The sequence below is a fragment of the Erythrolamprus reginae genome, chromosome 1 (assembly GCF_031021105.1).
Source record: "Erythrolamprus reginae isolate rEryReg1 chromosome 1, rEryReg1.hap1, whole genome shotgun sequence".
NCBI lineage: Eukaryota > Metazoa > Chordata > Lepidosauria > Squamata > Dipsadidae > Erythrolamprus > Erythrolamprus reginae.
Window position 1 is genome coordinate 250,887,243 of NC_091950.1, and position 18,831 is coordinate 250,906,073.

Below are 18,831 nucleotides of genomic sequence, written 5' to 3' on the forward strand. Positions count from 1 at the left end.
TCATGCAAACTTGAGCAACGTTACCAGTCAAATGCGGAGATAAATATCACTGTGGCTTGGGAAAGTTCTTATACTGGGCACCTTTCCAAAAGGGATTGATCACCCCTAATTATGCTTTGGACAACAATTCCTCCCTTCAATTGCAGTAGAAGAGAAGTAATAATTAGTTTAGCTAAGGAAGGTTGTTTCCTGGGGTGAAATTAAACAGGTTCTGACAGATTCTGGAGAACCAGTAGTGGAAATGTTTATATTTTTTTGGGGTAATTTTTTTTTATTTTTTTCTCCATACAAACTTTTTCAATACATTTCAAAATACCTCCATATTACAATAAAAACAGCATCGAATTAGAAAAACAAATATAATTGCCCCCAAAAGTTATTACGGTAGTTCCAAATTAATTACTTCCGATATTCATCAATCCTCCCAACCTTGACCTCTGATTTTGTCATCTGGATATCTAATTTTCTTCCAATTGAATTGAACATTGATTTCCTCTTAACCTTAATAAATTAATATCATTATCCTCTTGCAAATTCAGGTATACCATCATGCCTACTCCACTTTCTTAAACATTCTCCAGAAGCCTTCCCAAAAAAAGACCTATCTACTATAAAGGGGAAAAAAACAAATTATAGTATTAAGAAAGAAGGGAAAAAAAGCCAGACTCTAATTCTATTAAAACTAAAAAAATCTACAAAGCAAAGAACATACAAAAAACAACATCGATCCATTATTTTAAATCCTCAATTCTTAAACATTTATCATAATATTATAGCCATGTGATATTATTAAATCCTCAATTCTTAAACATTTATCATATTATAGCCATGTGATATTATTATAAAAATCAATCAAAACTTCAATATGTAAACAATACCTTTCCACATTTGTTTTTCTATTATTTCATTCAATATAATAATCAATTAATATTAAAAAAACTATCATTTCATTATCGTTAACTTTTACCAATCTTTTGCAATTTAATAACCTAAATATTTCTGTGTAGTTCTATATTTTAATAAAATTTCATAAAGTCAGACATATCTTAATACAACACCTAAATGAATCTAATTACATCATTCCATAATCAATACATATTTAATAATCTATCATCCCTCCTCACAGTGCAATCTTTGCCAGTCCCCAAGGAATTTATTTCTTATCTTTTTGTAGCCCATTGGGAATAAGATAAAGTCATATTTAGCCTTAATTTAGCTGAGCTATCATGCATGTGTCCATAGATTATAACCATTGAATGGAAATTTTCTGTTCTTGGGGTAGGGGGGAGCCATTTGAATGAGAATGAACAGTGAAAAGTTTGCATTTCTTTTCGCTTTTTCTTTGGACTTCTGTGTAATATCCAAGACCCAAGACATGTAAAGCAACCATCCATTCGCAAGATGATATAACTAATCAGCTTATCTCAAAGATGCTTTTTCAAAAATCAAATGGACTTGTTTTTCCTCGAAGAAGCGTCTTCAATCATGACAACCATGAGCTGGATCACTAAGAATCTTCATAGACAACTAATACATTTGTATTAATCTTGAAGGGTAAACCAGATAGGAATCACAACCTGATAAGCTGATTTTCATTTTTTTATAAAGTTACATTAACAGAATCTTACAAGCCTCCCATCTCCTTTACGACCTGAGTATGTAGGAAGAGTCTCTTCTTAGCTTCTTTATTATTTCTTTATTATTATTTATTAGATTTGCATGCCGCCCCTCTCTGAAGACTCGGGGCGGCTCACAACAATAAAGCATAGTACAAAACCAAATTATTAAAACAGTTTAAAACACTTAATGTAAAAACAATCGAACATCCCAAACATATCATGCATAAAACAGACCGGCCCAGGGGAATCAATTTCCCCATGCCTGATGGCAGAGGTGGGTTTTAAGAAGTTTGTGAAAGACAAGGAGGGTGGGGGCAGTCCTGATCTCCGGTGGGAGTTGGTTCCAGAGGGTCGGGGCCACCACAGAGAAGGCTCTTCCCCTGGGCCCCACCAGATGACATTGTTTCGTCGATGGGACCCAGAGAAGGCCAACTCTGTGGGACCTAATCGGCCGCTGGGACTGATGCGGCAGAAGGCGGTCCCGGAGATATTCTGGTCCGATACCATGAAAGGCTTTATAGGTCATAACCAACACTTTGAATTGTAACCGGAAACTAATCGGCAATCAGTGCAGACTGCGGAGTGTTGGTGTAACATGGGCATACCTGGGGAAGCCCATGATTGTTCTCGCAGCTGCATTCTGCACGATCTGAAGTTTCCGAACACTTTTCAAAGGTAGCCCCATGTAGAGAGCATTACAATAGTCGAACCTCGAGGGGATGAGGGCATGAGTGACTGTGAGCAATGACTCCCGGTCCAGGTAGGGCCGCAACTGGTGCACCAGGCGAACCTGGGCAAACATCCCCCTTGCCACAGCTGAAAGATGGTTCTCTAATGTGAGCTGTGGATCAAGGAGGACGCCCGAGTTGCGGACCCTCTCTGAGGGGATCAATAATTCCCCCCCAGGGTAATGGACGGACAAGTGGAATTGTCCTTAGGAGGCAGAACCCACATCCACTCCGTCTTGTCAGGGTTGAGTTTGAGTCTGTTGACACCCATCCAGACCCTAACAGCCTCCAGGCACATCACTTCCACTGCTTCGTTGACTGGACATGGGGTGGAGATGTAAAGCTGGGTATCATCAGCGTACTGATGATACCTCATCCCATGCCCCTGGATGATCTTGCCCTTCCCATTATCCAACTGCTGGCTATTCTGTCTCTTATCTTATTGTTCCCTAGGCAGCATCTCTTTACCTTGTCTCCCCAAATCTTTCACACCCATCCTTACAGGTTAGGAAAGTGACGGCTGACCTTTTTGGCACCAAGTGCTGAAACTGGAGTGTATGTTGGAAGTTGGAAGAGAACAGCTGGCCAGTGTTCATACGTACGTGTATGGCGACCAGCTGCTCTTCTGGGTTCCAGCATACACGTGCGCGCCGGATAGCTGGTCTTTGCACCAAGACCAGTTGGCTGACACGCATGCATGTGCCATGTGCGTGCCATAGATAGGTCTATGTGTGCCACTTCTGGCATGCATTCTATAGGTTTGCCATCATGGAGTTAGGAGGACTGCTTAGGTAGAATACTGCCCTATTTATAATTGGAATGCTCCCCCAATTTATCAGTTCTCTCTCCCAATTTGTTTTACTCACTGTTGAGTTGGTGAGCTCTCAAATGCGAGCTTTTCAGGACTTGGTTGCAACTTCATGATTATTGTTGCGTCTGATTTGGCTCTGATAAAAGTAACAATAACAAATAAATGCAGGTGAAAGAATCACTGGGTGTGTTAATGAAATTACATGGCTATTTTTTACAATGCTTTAGCAAACAGTTTGCTTAAAATGTCTCTATTTCATAATCCTCATGAATTTTCATGAGGTCTATGTAATGCTAACCAGCAAGTACTGTATTATATAATAAGAAATGAATTATTTACTCTTTTGTAGTGTCACAAATATACAAGAATGTTTTTTTACTGCAGAATATGTTTGGTGTTTCAGTATAGAGCAGGAGCTTCCTGTTTATAGGACTGTTTAATATATGCGATGATTCACTTTTCAAAGTTTTGCAGGCTATTCATCAACAGTGAAATATTACCACATCAGTGTGTGAGAAAAGACTGGTTGTTTTCATTTAAAGTTTCAGGAACAGCCTCAGCTTGGTAGTGGTACTCATCTTAATGGTTCAGCCTTTGCTGCTCCGTTTGACTCTTCAGGAACTTTAAAGGACTTTTGAAAGCATAAACACCCATAATAATTCATTAATATTGATTGGAAATGGGCAAACATTTTGTGCCAAGAGTTAATATGGAAGATGTTAAAATATATCACGGGGGAAAGCTTTGAATTTTCAGCTGCTATTTTTCTTTTTTGATTTGTTTTGGGTTTATTTGTAATCTTTCGTATTCCCACATGCACACAAACACATGCAAATGTCTATTTGTTGCATTTTTATTCTTTATGTGACAAATTTTGGCCCTACAAAAAGTTAATGAACTTCAGCTCCTATGATTCCTTGATACTGGTTATTCTGGCTAGGGCTGCCACACTAAAAACTCAATAACACACGAAGGTTCTTCACCCTGATTTATACCATTAACTTACAAAAATTTATAAAATAGTTTGACTTCAGGATGTTTTATAATTGACTCATCTCCCGGTTCTAATTTGAAGTGGGTGATTTCAACCGTTCCAGAAGTGTTCTAAACGTAAAAAGAGCCTTTGCATCAAAATGAAAACATCTTGCAAAGCTATTTGTAGTAGGATGGTTGCAATAACCCATTTTGAACTTAAACATTATGAATTCAAAACATTTTGCACACAAAAGACTTGGAGGAAAAATTTGAAACTTTGTTACTAATTACATGTTGTCAGCAGGAAGACTATTATTGTATGCACAAAAAATGGAAGGACACTTTGATTCCTACCATGGCCAAATGGTCGCAAAAACTCATGGAGTTGGCTAAAGTGGCAAAATTGACTATTTTGATTAAAGAAAGGAATATAAGTACTTTTTTCTTCCACATGGAGACCACTTCTGAAGTGGAAAAAAAATGAAATTTTGATCTGGGCTTTTACCAATTAAATTGATAGATTTTTCCTATGCATTTGCACTAATCTTTGGGCTAGTTTATATTATTATGAAAAAACAAAAAGTTGTGATTTGATGTTAATGCTTTATTTTACTGCCACAGAGAGAGTTGGACGTTAATGCTTCTTTTTATTTTTCCTAATCCTTCCTCACTTTTTTCTCCCTTCCCTTCCTCCCCATTGTTTTTCTATTTACTTTCATATTTTGTATCTTATTTTATCTTATCACTCAATAAAAATGTTAAACTGGAAATTCCGTTTCCCACAAATGCACAATTTTATTTTTTGAGCAAGAATACGGATTGGAACACGCTTCTTTTTTTCAAATCTTATATTACTGAGGTCTTTCATTGTCCACATTCTTCTTAGTTTGAGTCTAGGTGTGCCTCTCTCTCTCCCCCCCCCTCTGTGTGTGTGTGTGTGTGTGTGCACATACATATTGTATATGGATATTTTCAGCCTTTCACTCCATGACATAAGTTGTTCTCTAGCTGATACCATCACCCATACAGTAATTGGATGCAGATGATATCCTAAGTAGGGGAGGGCTGAAATATATTTCTTTATGAATTTGAAGCTTGTGGAAAAGAAACATTTATATTTTCTGGTATCCCAGTTTCAGGGGGTTATGTCACAGTTCACTGAGATGAGCAATACTGTGGTTTTCAATTTTTATTCTCAACTCCCTCTTTGAGAAAAAAACCATGTGCATTACCTCCAAAACAGCCAACTAGAGATTTGAAAAGGCACTGTGTTTAGGGAGAAATCTCTAGAAGACAAATCATGTCCCAACTCATAGTTAATTTGTGGGGTTTGAAGGGTTATGTAAGATGTCAGCAAGATGCTAAATGAATAAGAAAAGAGGGCTTCAACTAATTTTTGATATTCTGGACATTAGTGGCTGCCACACATGCTAAAGAATACAAAACAAGGACATGGGGTGAGGTATCATCAATATGCCGATGATACCCAGCTTTACATCTCCACCCCATGCCCAGTCAACGAAGCGGTGGAAGTGATGTGCCGGTGCCTGGAGGCTGTTGGGGCCTGGATGGGTGTCAACAGACTCAAACTCAACCCGGATAAGACGGAGTGGCTGTGGGTTCTGCCTCCCAAGGACAATTCCATCTGTCCGTCCATCACCCTGGGGGGGGGGATCATTGCCCCCCTCAGAGAGGGTCCGCAACTTGGGCGTCCTCCTCGATCCACAGCTCACATTAGAAAACCATCTCTCAGCTGTGGCGAAGGGGGCGTTTGCCCAGGTTCGCCTGGTGCACCAGTTGCGGCCCTATCTGGACCGGGACTCATTGCTCACAGTCACTCATGCCCTCATCACCTCGAGGTTCGACTACTGTAATGCTCTCTACATGGGGCTACCTCTGAAAAGTGTTCGGAAACTTCAGATCGTGCAGAATGCAGCTGCGAGAGCAGTCATGGGCTTACCTAGATATGCCCATGTTTCACCATCACTCCGCAGTCTGCATTGGCTGCCGATCAGTTTCCGGTCACAATTCAAAGTGTTGGTTATGACCTTTAAAGCCCTTCATGGCATTGGACCAGAATATCTCCGAGACCGCCTCCTGCCGCACGAATCCCAGCGACCGATTAGGTCCCACAGAGTGGGCCTTCTCCGGGTCCCGTCAACGAAACAATGTCGGTTGGCGGGCCCCAGGGGAAGAGCCTTCTCTGTGGCGGCACCGGCCCTCTGGAACCAACTCCCCCTGGAGATTAGAACTGCCCCTACTCTTCCTGCCTTCCGTAAACTCCTTAAAACCCACCTTTGCCGTCAGGCATGGGGGAACTGAAACATCTCCCCCTGGGCATGTTTAATTTATATATGGTATGCTTGTGTGTATGTCTGTTAGTATATGGGGTCTTTCTTAAATCTTTAAATATTTTAAATTGTCAGATTATTTATGATTTGTTTCCACGTGTTGTGAGCCGCCCCGAGTCTTCGGAGAGGGGCGGCATACAAATCTAAGTAATAAATAAATAAATAAATAAATAAAACTTTTTCCCATGCATTTACAGTAATCTTTGCAGAAAATTAAACTGGATAGGATCCAAAGTACAACACCTCCTCAAGTGATCTCCTTTATTGCTCTAGATGTAGAAACACTGATACTGTTTACACTTGTGATTTAAATGTAATTAAATTAGTTAAGTTCATCGATGATACTTTTAGCCTTTCCTTCTCCCCATCCCTGCTTTTCTTTAGAATGCATTCTTGTGCCTTTCCCCCCCCCCAATACAACATTCCCTCTATTTTATTTATTAAATTTATTTATTTATTTATTAAATTTGTATGCCGCCCCTTTCCGTAGACTCGGGGCGGCATACAAATTTTTAGAAGTTCTCTAACATAACATTTTGTGAGTTCCATTTTATTCTGCACATAAATTTTAAAAGTAGGATGACGGTATACAACCATGATGTAGTCCTTTTTAAAAATTCTGAACACATTATTTGAAGATGGAATGGTCTATTTTGTCCATATTTTTAAAGACTATCCACAATTTCTTGTAGTCGATCAAAGGCTTTATTGCGCAAAAAAAATTCCATTATTTTTAATCTTCTGTTATCCATTGGATATTTGAAATGTGACCTTCTGTTCCTTTTCTGAGATTAGTGTCAGCTTCTGTTTTGAGAAACATTCGTTTTATTTTAACTAAATGACTTTAGAACCAGGGCAGAAAAGCCAATATACCTACTCTGGGTACATGAAGATACTACTTTCTATACCTTTATTTTAATCATTTCATTTAATTGTTGAATGAAGAAGAGAAAAGAAAAGCCTGAGAAATGATCCATACCCAAAAATATCTTAAGTTTGTGTTACCTGAGAAGTTCCTATAATTCAAGACAATACTTTTCATAGAATGAATTAGATGTTCAGGTTACAACACAATGCTTGGCTATGCGCTGGATGAAAAAAATAACTAGAGCAACTTAGCCTAAAAATAGGCCTTCATCTGAAAACAGTGCTTTGGCCTAAGGCCTTTGCTACAAAACTTTTTATTTTCCATTACCTGTATAATAAGTGAAATAGAAAAAAACTGTTATTGGCAAAGATTGCTTTCATCTTTTTATTTTTATTTTGAGGGGGGAAAAGAAGAAGAGACATACCATTTATTTCTGCCTCTCATTCTCCCTTCCGCCTCTTCCATTTCTTTAATTTAATAGCATAAATCATGGCAGGATGTTTCTAAGGACAGTTTACCAACAGTATTAATTGGCTTTCTCAGAGCTCTTTCTGTGGCCATCCCTGGTTGAATTTGTTTTAAGATTTGAACAAAAGGCTAAACATTGAACACTAAACAATAAACAGTAGAAGATCCTGTTTTCTTGAAGCAATTATCATTTTATACCCAACAATTACTTTTTTGTGGCATTTTTTAAAAAACTAATTACGCGGGGACCGTATGAGAGAGAGCACACTCAATAAGTGGTTCTTCATGTTCTCAGCGTGGTGCCAAACACGTTACCATAGACAACCCCTGTGCAACATAGCCTCTGAGAAACTCTTAAATAGTGAATGTCATCTCGCCTTGACTGTCTCATCTGAGCAACCTAGAAAGAGGAATACTAAACAGAAACAGGTTCTCTTTTTTTGTTTTTCTCTCCCCCTCGCATTGTGGACTGGATTTGAACCTGGATCTTAGTTTGACTTTCTGCTATTTATACCATACCAGATGTAACCTGTTACAGTGGAATGAAGGTTTGCCATAGAAGAGAATATTCAAATGAGATTTTTCACAAGCAATTTTTTTTTCTCATAATAAACTTTTATTTCATGGGCAAAATGAATCAGAGTGGAAGAATGCATTTGAAATTATATTAAACAGTGAATGTCTCCAGGACTATGGCTATTTTATGCTATTCATTAGATTTTATATAGCTGCCCATCTCACCTTTTGGCTCCGTTGGTGATGGTGACACTATGCAACACTAGGCACATACCCCGCATCTCCTGGAGGCTGAACATTTTTTCAAAGAAAGAAAGAAAGAAAGAAAGAAAGAAAGAAAGAAAGAAAGAAAGAAAGAAAGAAAGAAAGAAAGAAAGAAAGATTAGTAGATTCTGAGCATGAGAAAATTGGCCATCCTTTCATTAAAAACAGATGGTTCTCAATTAAATGCATACAGGTGGCATTCAGAAGTAGACTAAGTCAGTCACTTAAAGGTTTAGGTGTTTGCAATTTACTATAAGTTATATACATAATAATGGAAATGATTATAAACATGTTTATGACTTTCCACACAAAAAATGTTCCTATCGTGTTTGATATAAAAGAAAGTTATTTAGTGAAGTATTGGCATGTGACCTAAAGTGCAAAAAGTTGAGAACTATTTAAGGTCCTAAATAATATCAACTTTTTCCAAACTTTAGAGGGCTGAAACATACTAATTCTCCGAATAAAATAACATGTTTAAAATTGTAGGATTTCAAGTACTTAATAGAATAGGACTTAAGATGCAAACGGTTGAGAGTTGTCACTGTGAAGGTAGCCCAACAACATAATTCCTGCTCATTGTTACCTGAAAAAAAATTCACCTGTCTTTTGGTTTCAGGATTCAGCTTAAGATGCTGTCATTTTGTGGGCTTTTGTAGTCTTTAAGATCAGCATCCATGACTTGTTTTCTATTCCTACAAGAAAAATAGAGATTGGGGATATCACAACAGGGTGTTCTTTATGGCAATTCTACATGCTACTTTTGTTGTCCAAGAATTCAGAATGTTTCCTTCTACTAACTTTCTGGAAAATTTTAAAAGTTTTTACATTATTTTTTGTTAATTTTACTTTTAAGTTTTAATTAGTGTTGCTATTTTATTGGTAATGTTCTATTTATTACAAATAATTGAACAACATTAAATAATTACCACTAAATGAGGGTCTATGAAGTATTCTTGGTAATTTCTGGATTATTTTTGAAAGCAGTTATAAAGAGCTACGGTGAATGCGATGAATCATCTTCAAAGCAAAGGATATAGTTTTATTATTATTATTTTTTGGTTGTTTATAGAGATGGCTTCAAATGACACCGATGATGTTTTTGGGCTTGAAGGACAAGTTGAACACAAGTTGAAATTCCTCCGAAAGTATGTGCCAAAAGATGTGAAGCTCGTACTTATTGGACACTCAATTGGCAGTTATTTTGCTCTTAAAGTTATGAAGCATTCACCAGAATTGAAGGTATGTCAGAGATATATAAACTTATTCAATTTTTTTCTTTTTGCACGCACGCAAATACACACATATACACACTTTGTAAGACCTAAGGAAGATTATGTCTAAGCCTTTTTTTTCCAGATTAAAGTTATCCCAGATTCAGGTTTCTTTTATCTGATCATTCTCTTGGTAGCAGCTTTTCCTCCTGTCCTCCTAGGCCAGTGATGGCAAACCTTTTTCTCCTTGGGTGTTGAAAGCACGTGCATGGCCAACTTGACATCACTCATGTCAAGGGGTAGGGGTAGGGTGCCTGACCTCTCCTCGTTTCAAAGGCCTCAATGAGATACAATTTCCCTATTTACTGCCACTGAACATTCAAAATATACTATTTAATCCTATGTACAGTATATATATATATACACTGCTCAAAAAAATAAAGGGAACGTTTAAACAACACAATATAACTCCAAGTAAATCAAACTTCTGTGAAATCAAACTCTCCATTTAGGAAGCAACACTGATTGACAATCAATGTTGTCAACACATTCAACTTTGTACAGAACAAAGTATTCAATGAGAATATTTCATTCATTCAGATCTAGGATGTATTCTTTGAGTGTTCTTTTTGAGCACTGTATATTCCTGTAAATTGTTCTCCTTTGACTGAAAACTTCTTTTTCTTAAGCTGAAACTACAAATCCATAGAACACAGTATAGCCTATGCTTCACACCCAGGAATTAACATGGTTAACATCAAGTTCAGATACAAACTTCTTCCTTTTTCTTTATTTTCCAGGAGAGAGAGATAGGTATGTATATTGCATTGTATATGTAATTTGTGTAATTCTAATACTGTACTAAGGGATCTAGGAAGAAACAGCTTATTTTACTGTTAGCTACCTGGTTTCAATTATATTTGACTTGTTGAATTGCCTTCCCCCTTCACATGGCCTCCAAAATGTTGCTGGCACAGTAATGATTTGTCAGTGGGTTGTAGATATGCTTAGGATGATTTGAGAGCACAATGTGCTTGAAGTTAAATTATGACAAGCTGCACTAAGATAGTTCAACAATAGAAAATATTTGTATAAGCCAGTTTGTTGCACAACTTCTGCCCAAAGTAAGTTAACCTCTATATTTTATGATACAAAGTGTGATAATAAGAAGCTTGTGTTTCAATCTCTTCTCTTGTTTTTATTGAAATATTTAATTCTCAGGAGGATTCAAGTCCACAAGTGTAGTTTAGTAGCTGGCTGTGCATCTGTGTGTGTTTATGGCTACTTTCTATGTTTGCTATGGGATTCTGGTTTTTGGTTTAAAATGTACAGCTTCCTAGATGGTTTTTCAATGCAATGTGTTCTTGCTTTGAACTACTTGGTTGTTATTTTTGTAGTTCTCTATTATATGTTTTCATTCAAAGTGCGAGTGTTGTTTAACTCTGGAAAACCAGAATGCATCTTTCGACTGGATTTTATTTATTTATTTATTTATTTATTTATTTATTTATTTATTTATTTATCAGATTTGTATGCCGCCCCTCTCCGTAGACTCAGGGCGGCTAACAACAACAATAATACAATGTAAACAAATCTAATATTTAAGTTAATTTAAAAAACCCCAATTTAAGAAACCAATCATACATACTGACATACCATGCATAAATTTTATAAGCCTAGGGGGAAGGGAAAGTCTCAATTCCCCCATGCCTGACGACAGAGGTGAGTTTTAAGGAGCTTACGAAAGGCAAGGAGGGTGGGGGCAACTTTGATATCTAGAAACATAGAAACATAGAAGACTGACGGCAGAAAAAGACCTCATGGTCCATCTAGTCTGCCCTTATACTATTTCCTGTGTTTTATCCCAGGCATGTTTAAATTCAGTTACTGTGGATTTACCAACCTGGGGGGAGTTGGTTCCAAAGGGTCGGGGCCACCACAGAGAAGGCTCTCCCCCTGGGTCCCGCCAAATGACATTGTTTAGTTGACAGGACCCAGAGAAGGCCAACTCTGTGAGACCTAACTGGTCGCTGGGATTCGTGCGGCAGAAGGCGGTCCCGGAGATATTCTGGTTCGGTGCCATGAAGGGCTTTATAGGTCATAACCAACACTTTGAATTGTGACCGGAAACTGATCGGCAACCAATGCAGACTGCGGAGTGTTGGTGTAACATGGGCATATTTAGGAAAGCCCATGATAGCTCTCGCAGCTGCATTCTGCACGATCTGATGGGAGGAATCTGGACCAAGATTCAAACAAATGCCCTGGAAGTTGTGATCACACAGTTGACCCTGTCTCTCACACAGACAGACAGACAGACAGACAGACAGACAGACAGACAGACACACACACTCACTCACTGACCTGATGTTTACATTGTTTTGAACCAAGCAGGCACACCAAGTAAACACCATGCCTAGCTTCGGTTATATAAACTTTCTTCTTCAGGTTTGCAGGTTGGAGATGCACAATTGGAGCCAAAGCATATGAGAGCTTGTACCTAGAGACTCTCCTGAGTTCAAGAAGAAAGTTGTATTTGCTTGAACATGTAATATATACCGGTACATATTTACCTACAGAAGGCATATGTTATTATATATGTTTATCCTGAGGGGAGGCAAAAGAAGAGGGAGAGAGAAGGGAAATAACATCAAAAAATATAAAGGAAAAAAGGGGAAAACATGTTACCTAGGAGAAAATATTCAGCCTAGTTTTTAACCTGATCATTACACCATGGCCATCTGAACTAATATTGATTGCTTTTTCAATATTGGAAAAACCCAGTATTGATTGAGTAGAAGCATGTTAAAGAGTGAGCTAACCTAAAAGTAAGGATAAATTTTCTGATAGTGAGAATAATGGAATAACTTACTTCCCAGATTAACAAAGGTTTTCAAAAATAGACTGGACAACCATTTAACTGGGATAATACATAAGACATCTGCCTTGAGCTGGGGGTTTGACTAGATGGCATCCAAGATCTCTTCCAGATCTTATGATTCTATTATCTTCTATTACACTGATAGAGAACCGACTTATAAGCAGAAAATGCACACAAAATCAGTCATAATGCACTGTAAATCTGTGTTTGCCTTACTTTCCAGCAATGAAGGGTTATTTGTTGTACTGCTCTCCATAATTCTTGAAGTTCCAAACTTCTGATGATTCAAAAAGACCCTCAGGTTTAAAATGAATTGATCTTTGTAACACTAGAGTAGCAAATTTTGTAATAATGCGCCATACAGTAAGAACTAACAAATGGTTTAGCTTTGAGTCTTGCTACCTGGACTCAAATGCAGAACCGATGACTACAATTGACCGTCTAAAAATTTCACTAAGTTACAATTATGGTTTGGTATGTTGTAAATGCAACATACCAAAGGATGACATGGTGGCTCATGGTAGCTGAACTTGTTGATCAGAAAGGTCGGCAGTTCGGTAGTTCGAATCCCTAGCGCTGTGTAACGGAGTGAGCTCCCATTACTTACCCCAGCTTCTACCAACCTTGCAGTTTGAAAGCATGTAACAGTGCAAATAAAAAATAGGGACCACCTTTGTTTGGAAGGTAACAGCATTCCGTGCACCTTTGGTGTTTAGTCATGCCAGTCACATGACCACGAAATTGTCATCAGACAGTGCTGGCTCTTTGACTTAGAAATGGAGATGAGGACTGCCCCCCTAGAGTTGGGAACAACTAGCATGTACTGTATGTGCAAGGGGAACCTTTACCTAGATTGTAAATGCAGTGATTTGATGTTGCTGATTGACACTTCTGAAGGATTATAAATTCCTGATCTCATTTTGCCTCATTCTGCAGCTTTCAAATGTTGGGGTGCAGGATATTAGGTATGATAAAATAGTACTTGGCGTTTAACCTTAATTCAGTCAGCTCTTGTGCTCATTTGGAAAGTAGTATTCTTGGAGGAAAACAAACATAGGTCTCATTTACTGTATAAATGACGTCTCTTATTTTGGGGCAGTTCTGTAAGCTCCTAATGCCAAGCTAGCTTCCCTAATCTTGGTTCCAAATTCCCATCCCCTTTGTTATCCATACTGTCCTGAAGGATGTCTAAACCTCGCAAAAAAAGTTTGGGAGAGAATGAGAACATAGGTGAAGAAACATGCTTGTAAAAGCTGCATCTTTTCTTTTGCTAGAGTGACCTAAATGGTTGCTAAATGCCTTATCCCAAATGTAGCTCACATTTAGATTCCTGTTTCCAGACAGGTTTTCCTGAGTACTGTTGTGGTTAGCTCTGGCCCAGCTCCTGCCCCAAGGACTGTGGATGTGGGGGAGACATCCACATGCTGCAGGCCAGTTTTACTGACTTTGACCTTTTGTGTGCTGATTTCCCCCCGCTTTGAAACTAAACCAGAGCAAAGTGTGTTTCACTTTGTGAAAGAAGAAGGACTGTGAATTGCTTCACAGCTGCAAGCTAAGTATCACAGAACTGATAAGGGACTTGTACAAATTACCAGTTTGTTTGGAGACGAGTGCTCTTTGCTATACCAAAAGAGGGCTTGGTTCAAGTGAATTTTCATTATAAAGAACATTGTTTTGAATTTGTACCTGTGAATTTTTGGGAGGAGTGTACCAAAGAGCCTGACAGAACAAGTACGGTGTGCATTTTCTGTTTTATTCTTTTCTTTGCTATTAATTAATATTACTAATTATTTTTGTACCACCACCATGAGAAATAGATAAAGCTAACTCAAAGGCATGTGCATTGATTTTCTATTTGCCTTCTTACCTTTTCAGAGGGCTTACATTTGCTGTTTCCAGTGCTTCTAAGCATTGAAAACAGTTACACCGACACTAATTTATTGCTCGAATAGATTCTAATTTGCAGTTTGATTACATTTTTCCTCTCTTAAGAGACTCCCAAAGAATATATTTATCTAATTCCTTTTTCTTCAAGGAGTATCAAAGTTGGTCTTGTTGTATCTAAATAGCGGTAGAGGCTAAGAAATTGGTTTTCATTACATTTGTTGCTTAGTCAATTTGTAAGCATCATTAAAGATGCTTATATGTTACCATTTTACATAGCAATAGGCTCATGTTATTTTTACTCTGGCTGAAAAGCTAGAAAAATTGCAATAGGTTTAAACCAGTAAACTTAGTACAGCTTCCTTTGAAATATATGAAAAGTGAGAATTATGTTATTTAAAAAAGCCACATTAAAACAGTTTACCTAGCATTAAAATAGTAAGCCATCCCGAAATAAAGCATAAGTCTGTTATTCCACTGCTGTAGTCCAAGTACAATAAGTCCCAATGCTGTAGTGCAAGAAAATCGGAAATGGAGAATTGAGATCTGAATGACCGGTAGAATAAATAATATTAAATGGACTTCAGCACCAGTCTTAACTCTTGGGTTCAGTCCCACTGAGATGACAGCAACAGTCAGGTTGAATAAGAAAGCAATTTATGGTAACATTTTGTCTGTCCTATTAAGACATCCAGGCTTACAAGATGTAGGTCTAAAAAGACTCAAATTCACTTTTACAAAAGTTAAAGTGCAAGTGTTAATCTATAATGGTTAATTTGGGAATAAAATTTAAAATTAATTGATGGTAGACCCAGGAGTCAAAACTAGGTTTGGAAGCGGGAGCGTCAGATGAGTAACATATACGTAGAGTAAAAAGTTACATATACAGAAAATATATAAATATAATGATTATAGAAGAGGCACCACTAGTTTAAAAATGTATGGCATATATCACCGATCTGCTAAATATGAGATGAATTAGGATAAGAAGCACTCAGGGAGAGGTAAAGAGGGAGAAATAGGAAGTAGTAAGGTGAAGGGAGAGAAGAAGGAGTGGAGGGAAGTAGGAAGGGGAGAGGAGTAAGAAGGTAAAGGAGGAGATGGATATAGAAGTTCATGTGATCACCATTTGCAGACTTCCCAGCTGACTTCTGATAAGCAAAGTCAATGTAGGAAGCCAGATTTGCCTAATCGCTTAAGTGATAGCAACTGCAGTGATTCATTAAATTGTGGCAAAAGTCATAAAATGGGGGCAAAAACTTTAAAAACTGCCTTGCTTAGCAATAGAAATTTCGGCCTCAATTGTGGTTGTGAGTCAGGGCCTACTTTTCTTTAGTCATACTCGTGGCCCGTGGGCCAAATGCATCATGTGCTGGCCATGCCTGGTTTAGCAAAGGGGGGGAAAGTCCCAATAGACCGCATGGCGCCACCATGATGACGCAAGTTTGGCATCCCTGTCCTAAGATAATAGGAGATAATAGGAGCAGTTACATCTATCAGAAATTAAATCTGAGTATTTATTGCATTATTAGTAAGTAGGCACATGAAAAGAAATGCATCTTGTTAAATATATGAGATATTTGCTAACAAAGCTCTAAGAAATACAACAGCTCAATGTTCAGGTTCTCAATAAAATTCCCGGGAAGAAATGTCACCAGAAAACAATGGTAGGAATGTTTGTTTTTCATAGCTTTCTACAGATGAATATTTAAATATTTTTCTTACTAACCAATACTAGTATAACTGGACAAGCCACAAAATGGAATTGATGGTAAATGGTAAAACTTTTTAATCTCTTTAGCAATCTTTAATAAAACATTTTACCTTTTCCAGAAAAGCCTCTTCAAAACTAATTTACGCAATTCTTTATACTATGAAAGAGAAATGTTCTCAATTGAGAACACAAAGCATCTCAGCAACATTAGCAAAAAGAAGTACGGTATATGATCCATTTACATATAATCAGAGTAGAAAATCTAAGTCCTTCAGATCTCTATACATTTGATCAGCAATGCTCCCATTCCCTGGGAAGGGGCCATTTGCAAGCATTGAACTACCACATAAGAAGCTCTATTTACTTATCTAATTCACATTACCAGAAAAGGCCTTTCAAAAATAAAAGTGAGCTAGAAAATGTTAAGATGCAAATAGCCAAAGGAGGGAATCTTTATATTGAGCAGTATTTTGTCATTGTGATATTATGAACCACATTGAACTTGCCATGGAATAGATCAGAGGTCTTCAAACTTGGCAACTTTAAGACTTGTGGACTTCAACTCCCAGAATTCTCCACCAGCTATTGCCCAGATTTGGGGACCCCTGGAATAGATTTTTGAATGAAAATATTGTATTTTTCAGAGTGTAAGACACACCTCCCCTCTCCCCAAAGAGGCTGAAAATTTTGGTATGTCTTGTAAGTTTTTTTAAAGCTTTTTTCCCCAGTCTGAATGAGGTGCTATCTTCTCGGCTTGCAGGCTTTTTCATTGCTACTCCCTCCGAAGAATGTTTTTTCCAGCCCTTTGCAGGCTTTTTAAAAATTGCTACTCCCTCCGAATAAGGGTTTTTTCAGCCCTAACCAGGGGATAAAATGATGTGCTGAAGCTGACCATACTAAGGATGCTAGGCAGATGAACACCTGGTAGGCAGCCTTTTCTCTCTATTTTCCTCCCCAAAAACTAAAGTGCATCTTATACTCTGAAAAATACGGTAATTGATTTTTTGAGATTGGCATTTTGAGCCGGGCTGGCGCAGGAGGTAGAGTGCTGTACTGCAGGCCACTGAAGCTGACTTGTAGATCTGAAGGTCAGCGGTTCAAATCTCATCACTGGCTCAAGGTTGACTCAGCCTTCCATCCTTCCGAGGTGGGTAAAATGAGGACCCGGGTTGTGGGGGCAATAGGCTGGCTCTGTTAAAAAGTGCTATTGCTAACATGTTATAAGCCGCCCTGAGTCTAAGGAGAAGGGCGGCATAAAAATTGAATGAATGAATGAATGAATGAATGAATGAATACATTTTTAAAAAGTGATATTCTGTAATGAAGCTGTACTTCATTATTGACAACATTGGAAAGTTTCTCAGTATTTTTCTTAATTCCTCTTTTGATTCTGTACTGAAATATGGTTTTTAATGTCAGAGTGCTGAACTTTGTAGTAGTAAGAGGGAGAAAAAGAGAAATTTGAGTGAGAATAAAAATGTCCATCAGGTTCTGTTCTTATTAGCAATGCTAACAAAGTCCCAGACCTCTAAGATGGGAGAGCTCACACTTTTGCATGTTGATGACTACTTTTGAGGGGTTTATTGGGAACCACAAACCAAAATGTGAGAAGTCTTAGACAAATACTCAGTCTGATATGATTTAATTTAAAGTGTAATGTCAATGCAATTGATAGAATTATTCCTTGTGTTTTCAGTACTTTTTTCTCTTGTCACATTAAAAAGGTTCAGTTCATTGGCAATGTTTTTTAAGGGAGAGCCTCTCCCTTATGATTTGGAGATATGCATCCAATCTATGCACTGCTAAGTAAGATTAAAAAGCAGCTCAGAGGTTAATCCCAGAAAAAGGTACACTTGGAGATGGGTCATTCTTTGTCAAGTGTCCACTTGATTGATTTTTGCAGCCTTATTTGAAAAGAAACCATCACAAAAACAACTTATGTGATAGAAAGAAGCGTGCTCTTTCTAATGAAATAAAAATGGAGATGATTGAAGGTGAGAAAACAGACAGCTCTGCTTTTTCTATCATATATGTTGTTTTTGTGATGGTTTCTTTTCAAATAAGGCTTCAATTTCTCCTGGTCCACTTGACAAAGAATGACCCCCAAGAGCTGGAGCCAGGCTACCTTCTCTGAGAAGAAGACAGAGTGTAAACAGTAAAAAAAAAGTTTTATTTCATTTCATCACCTACCTGACTGGAAGTGGCATAGAGTGAGATTCAGGGATTCAGTTTAAAGAAACAACAAGGGTAAAGTTGAAGAGGAGCAGAAAAAGTTGATGAGGCACAAGGATGGAAAAGTTAATGTGCAATGGGTTGAGTTACAGAAAGACATTGAATATATAATTACCTGACTTCCTTCTCTAAGATTTCTGATAATGGCAAAGAAACTTAATTCATTTGCTCAATTTCTTTAGGCTTCAAATATACCTTGCATAGGACTCTGAAAAAAGGCCAATTAAATTGGTTGTAATTTTTTAAATTCATTTTCCAACAATATGTTTATCAAACAGTTAATCATTGTTATTTGGTCAAGGACCA

The 18,831-nt window shown here is 37.8% G+C and overlaps 1 protein-coding gene across 3 annotated transcripts in view; it reads left to right on the forward strand.

Annotated features, from left to right (window-relative positions):
• The window catches only part of LDAH (lipid droplet associated hydrolase), a 111,680-nt gene that overhangs the window by 25,262 nt on the left and 67,587 nt on the right, over positions 1 to 18,831 (forward strand). For all 3 annotated transcript variants that reach the window (XR_011557375.1, XM_070732805.1, XM_070732804.1), the window contains exon 4: positions 9,673 to 9,842. Coding sequence is in view for 2 of the 3 variants with exons in the window: in XM_070732805.1 (XP_070588906.1) it covers positions 9,673 to 9,842 (170 nt within the window). In the remaining variant the exon portion in view is untranslated. The remainder of the gene's footprint in view (positions 1 to 9,672; positions 9,843 to 18,831) is intronic.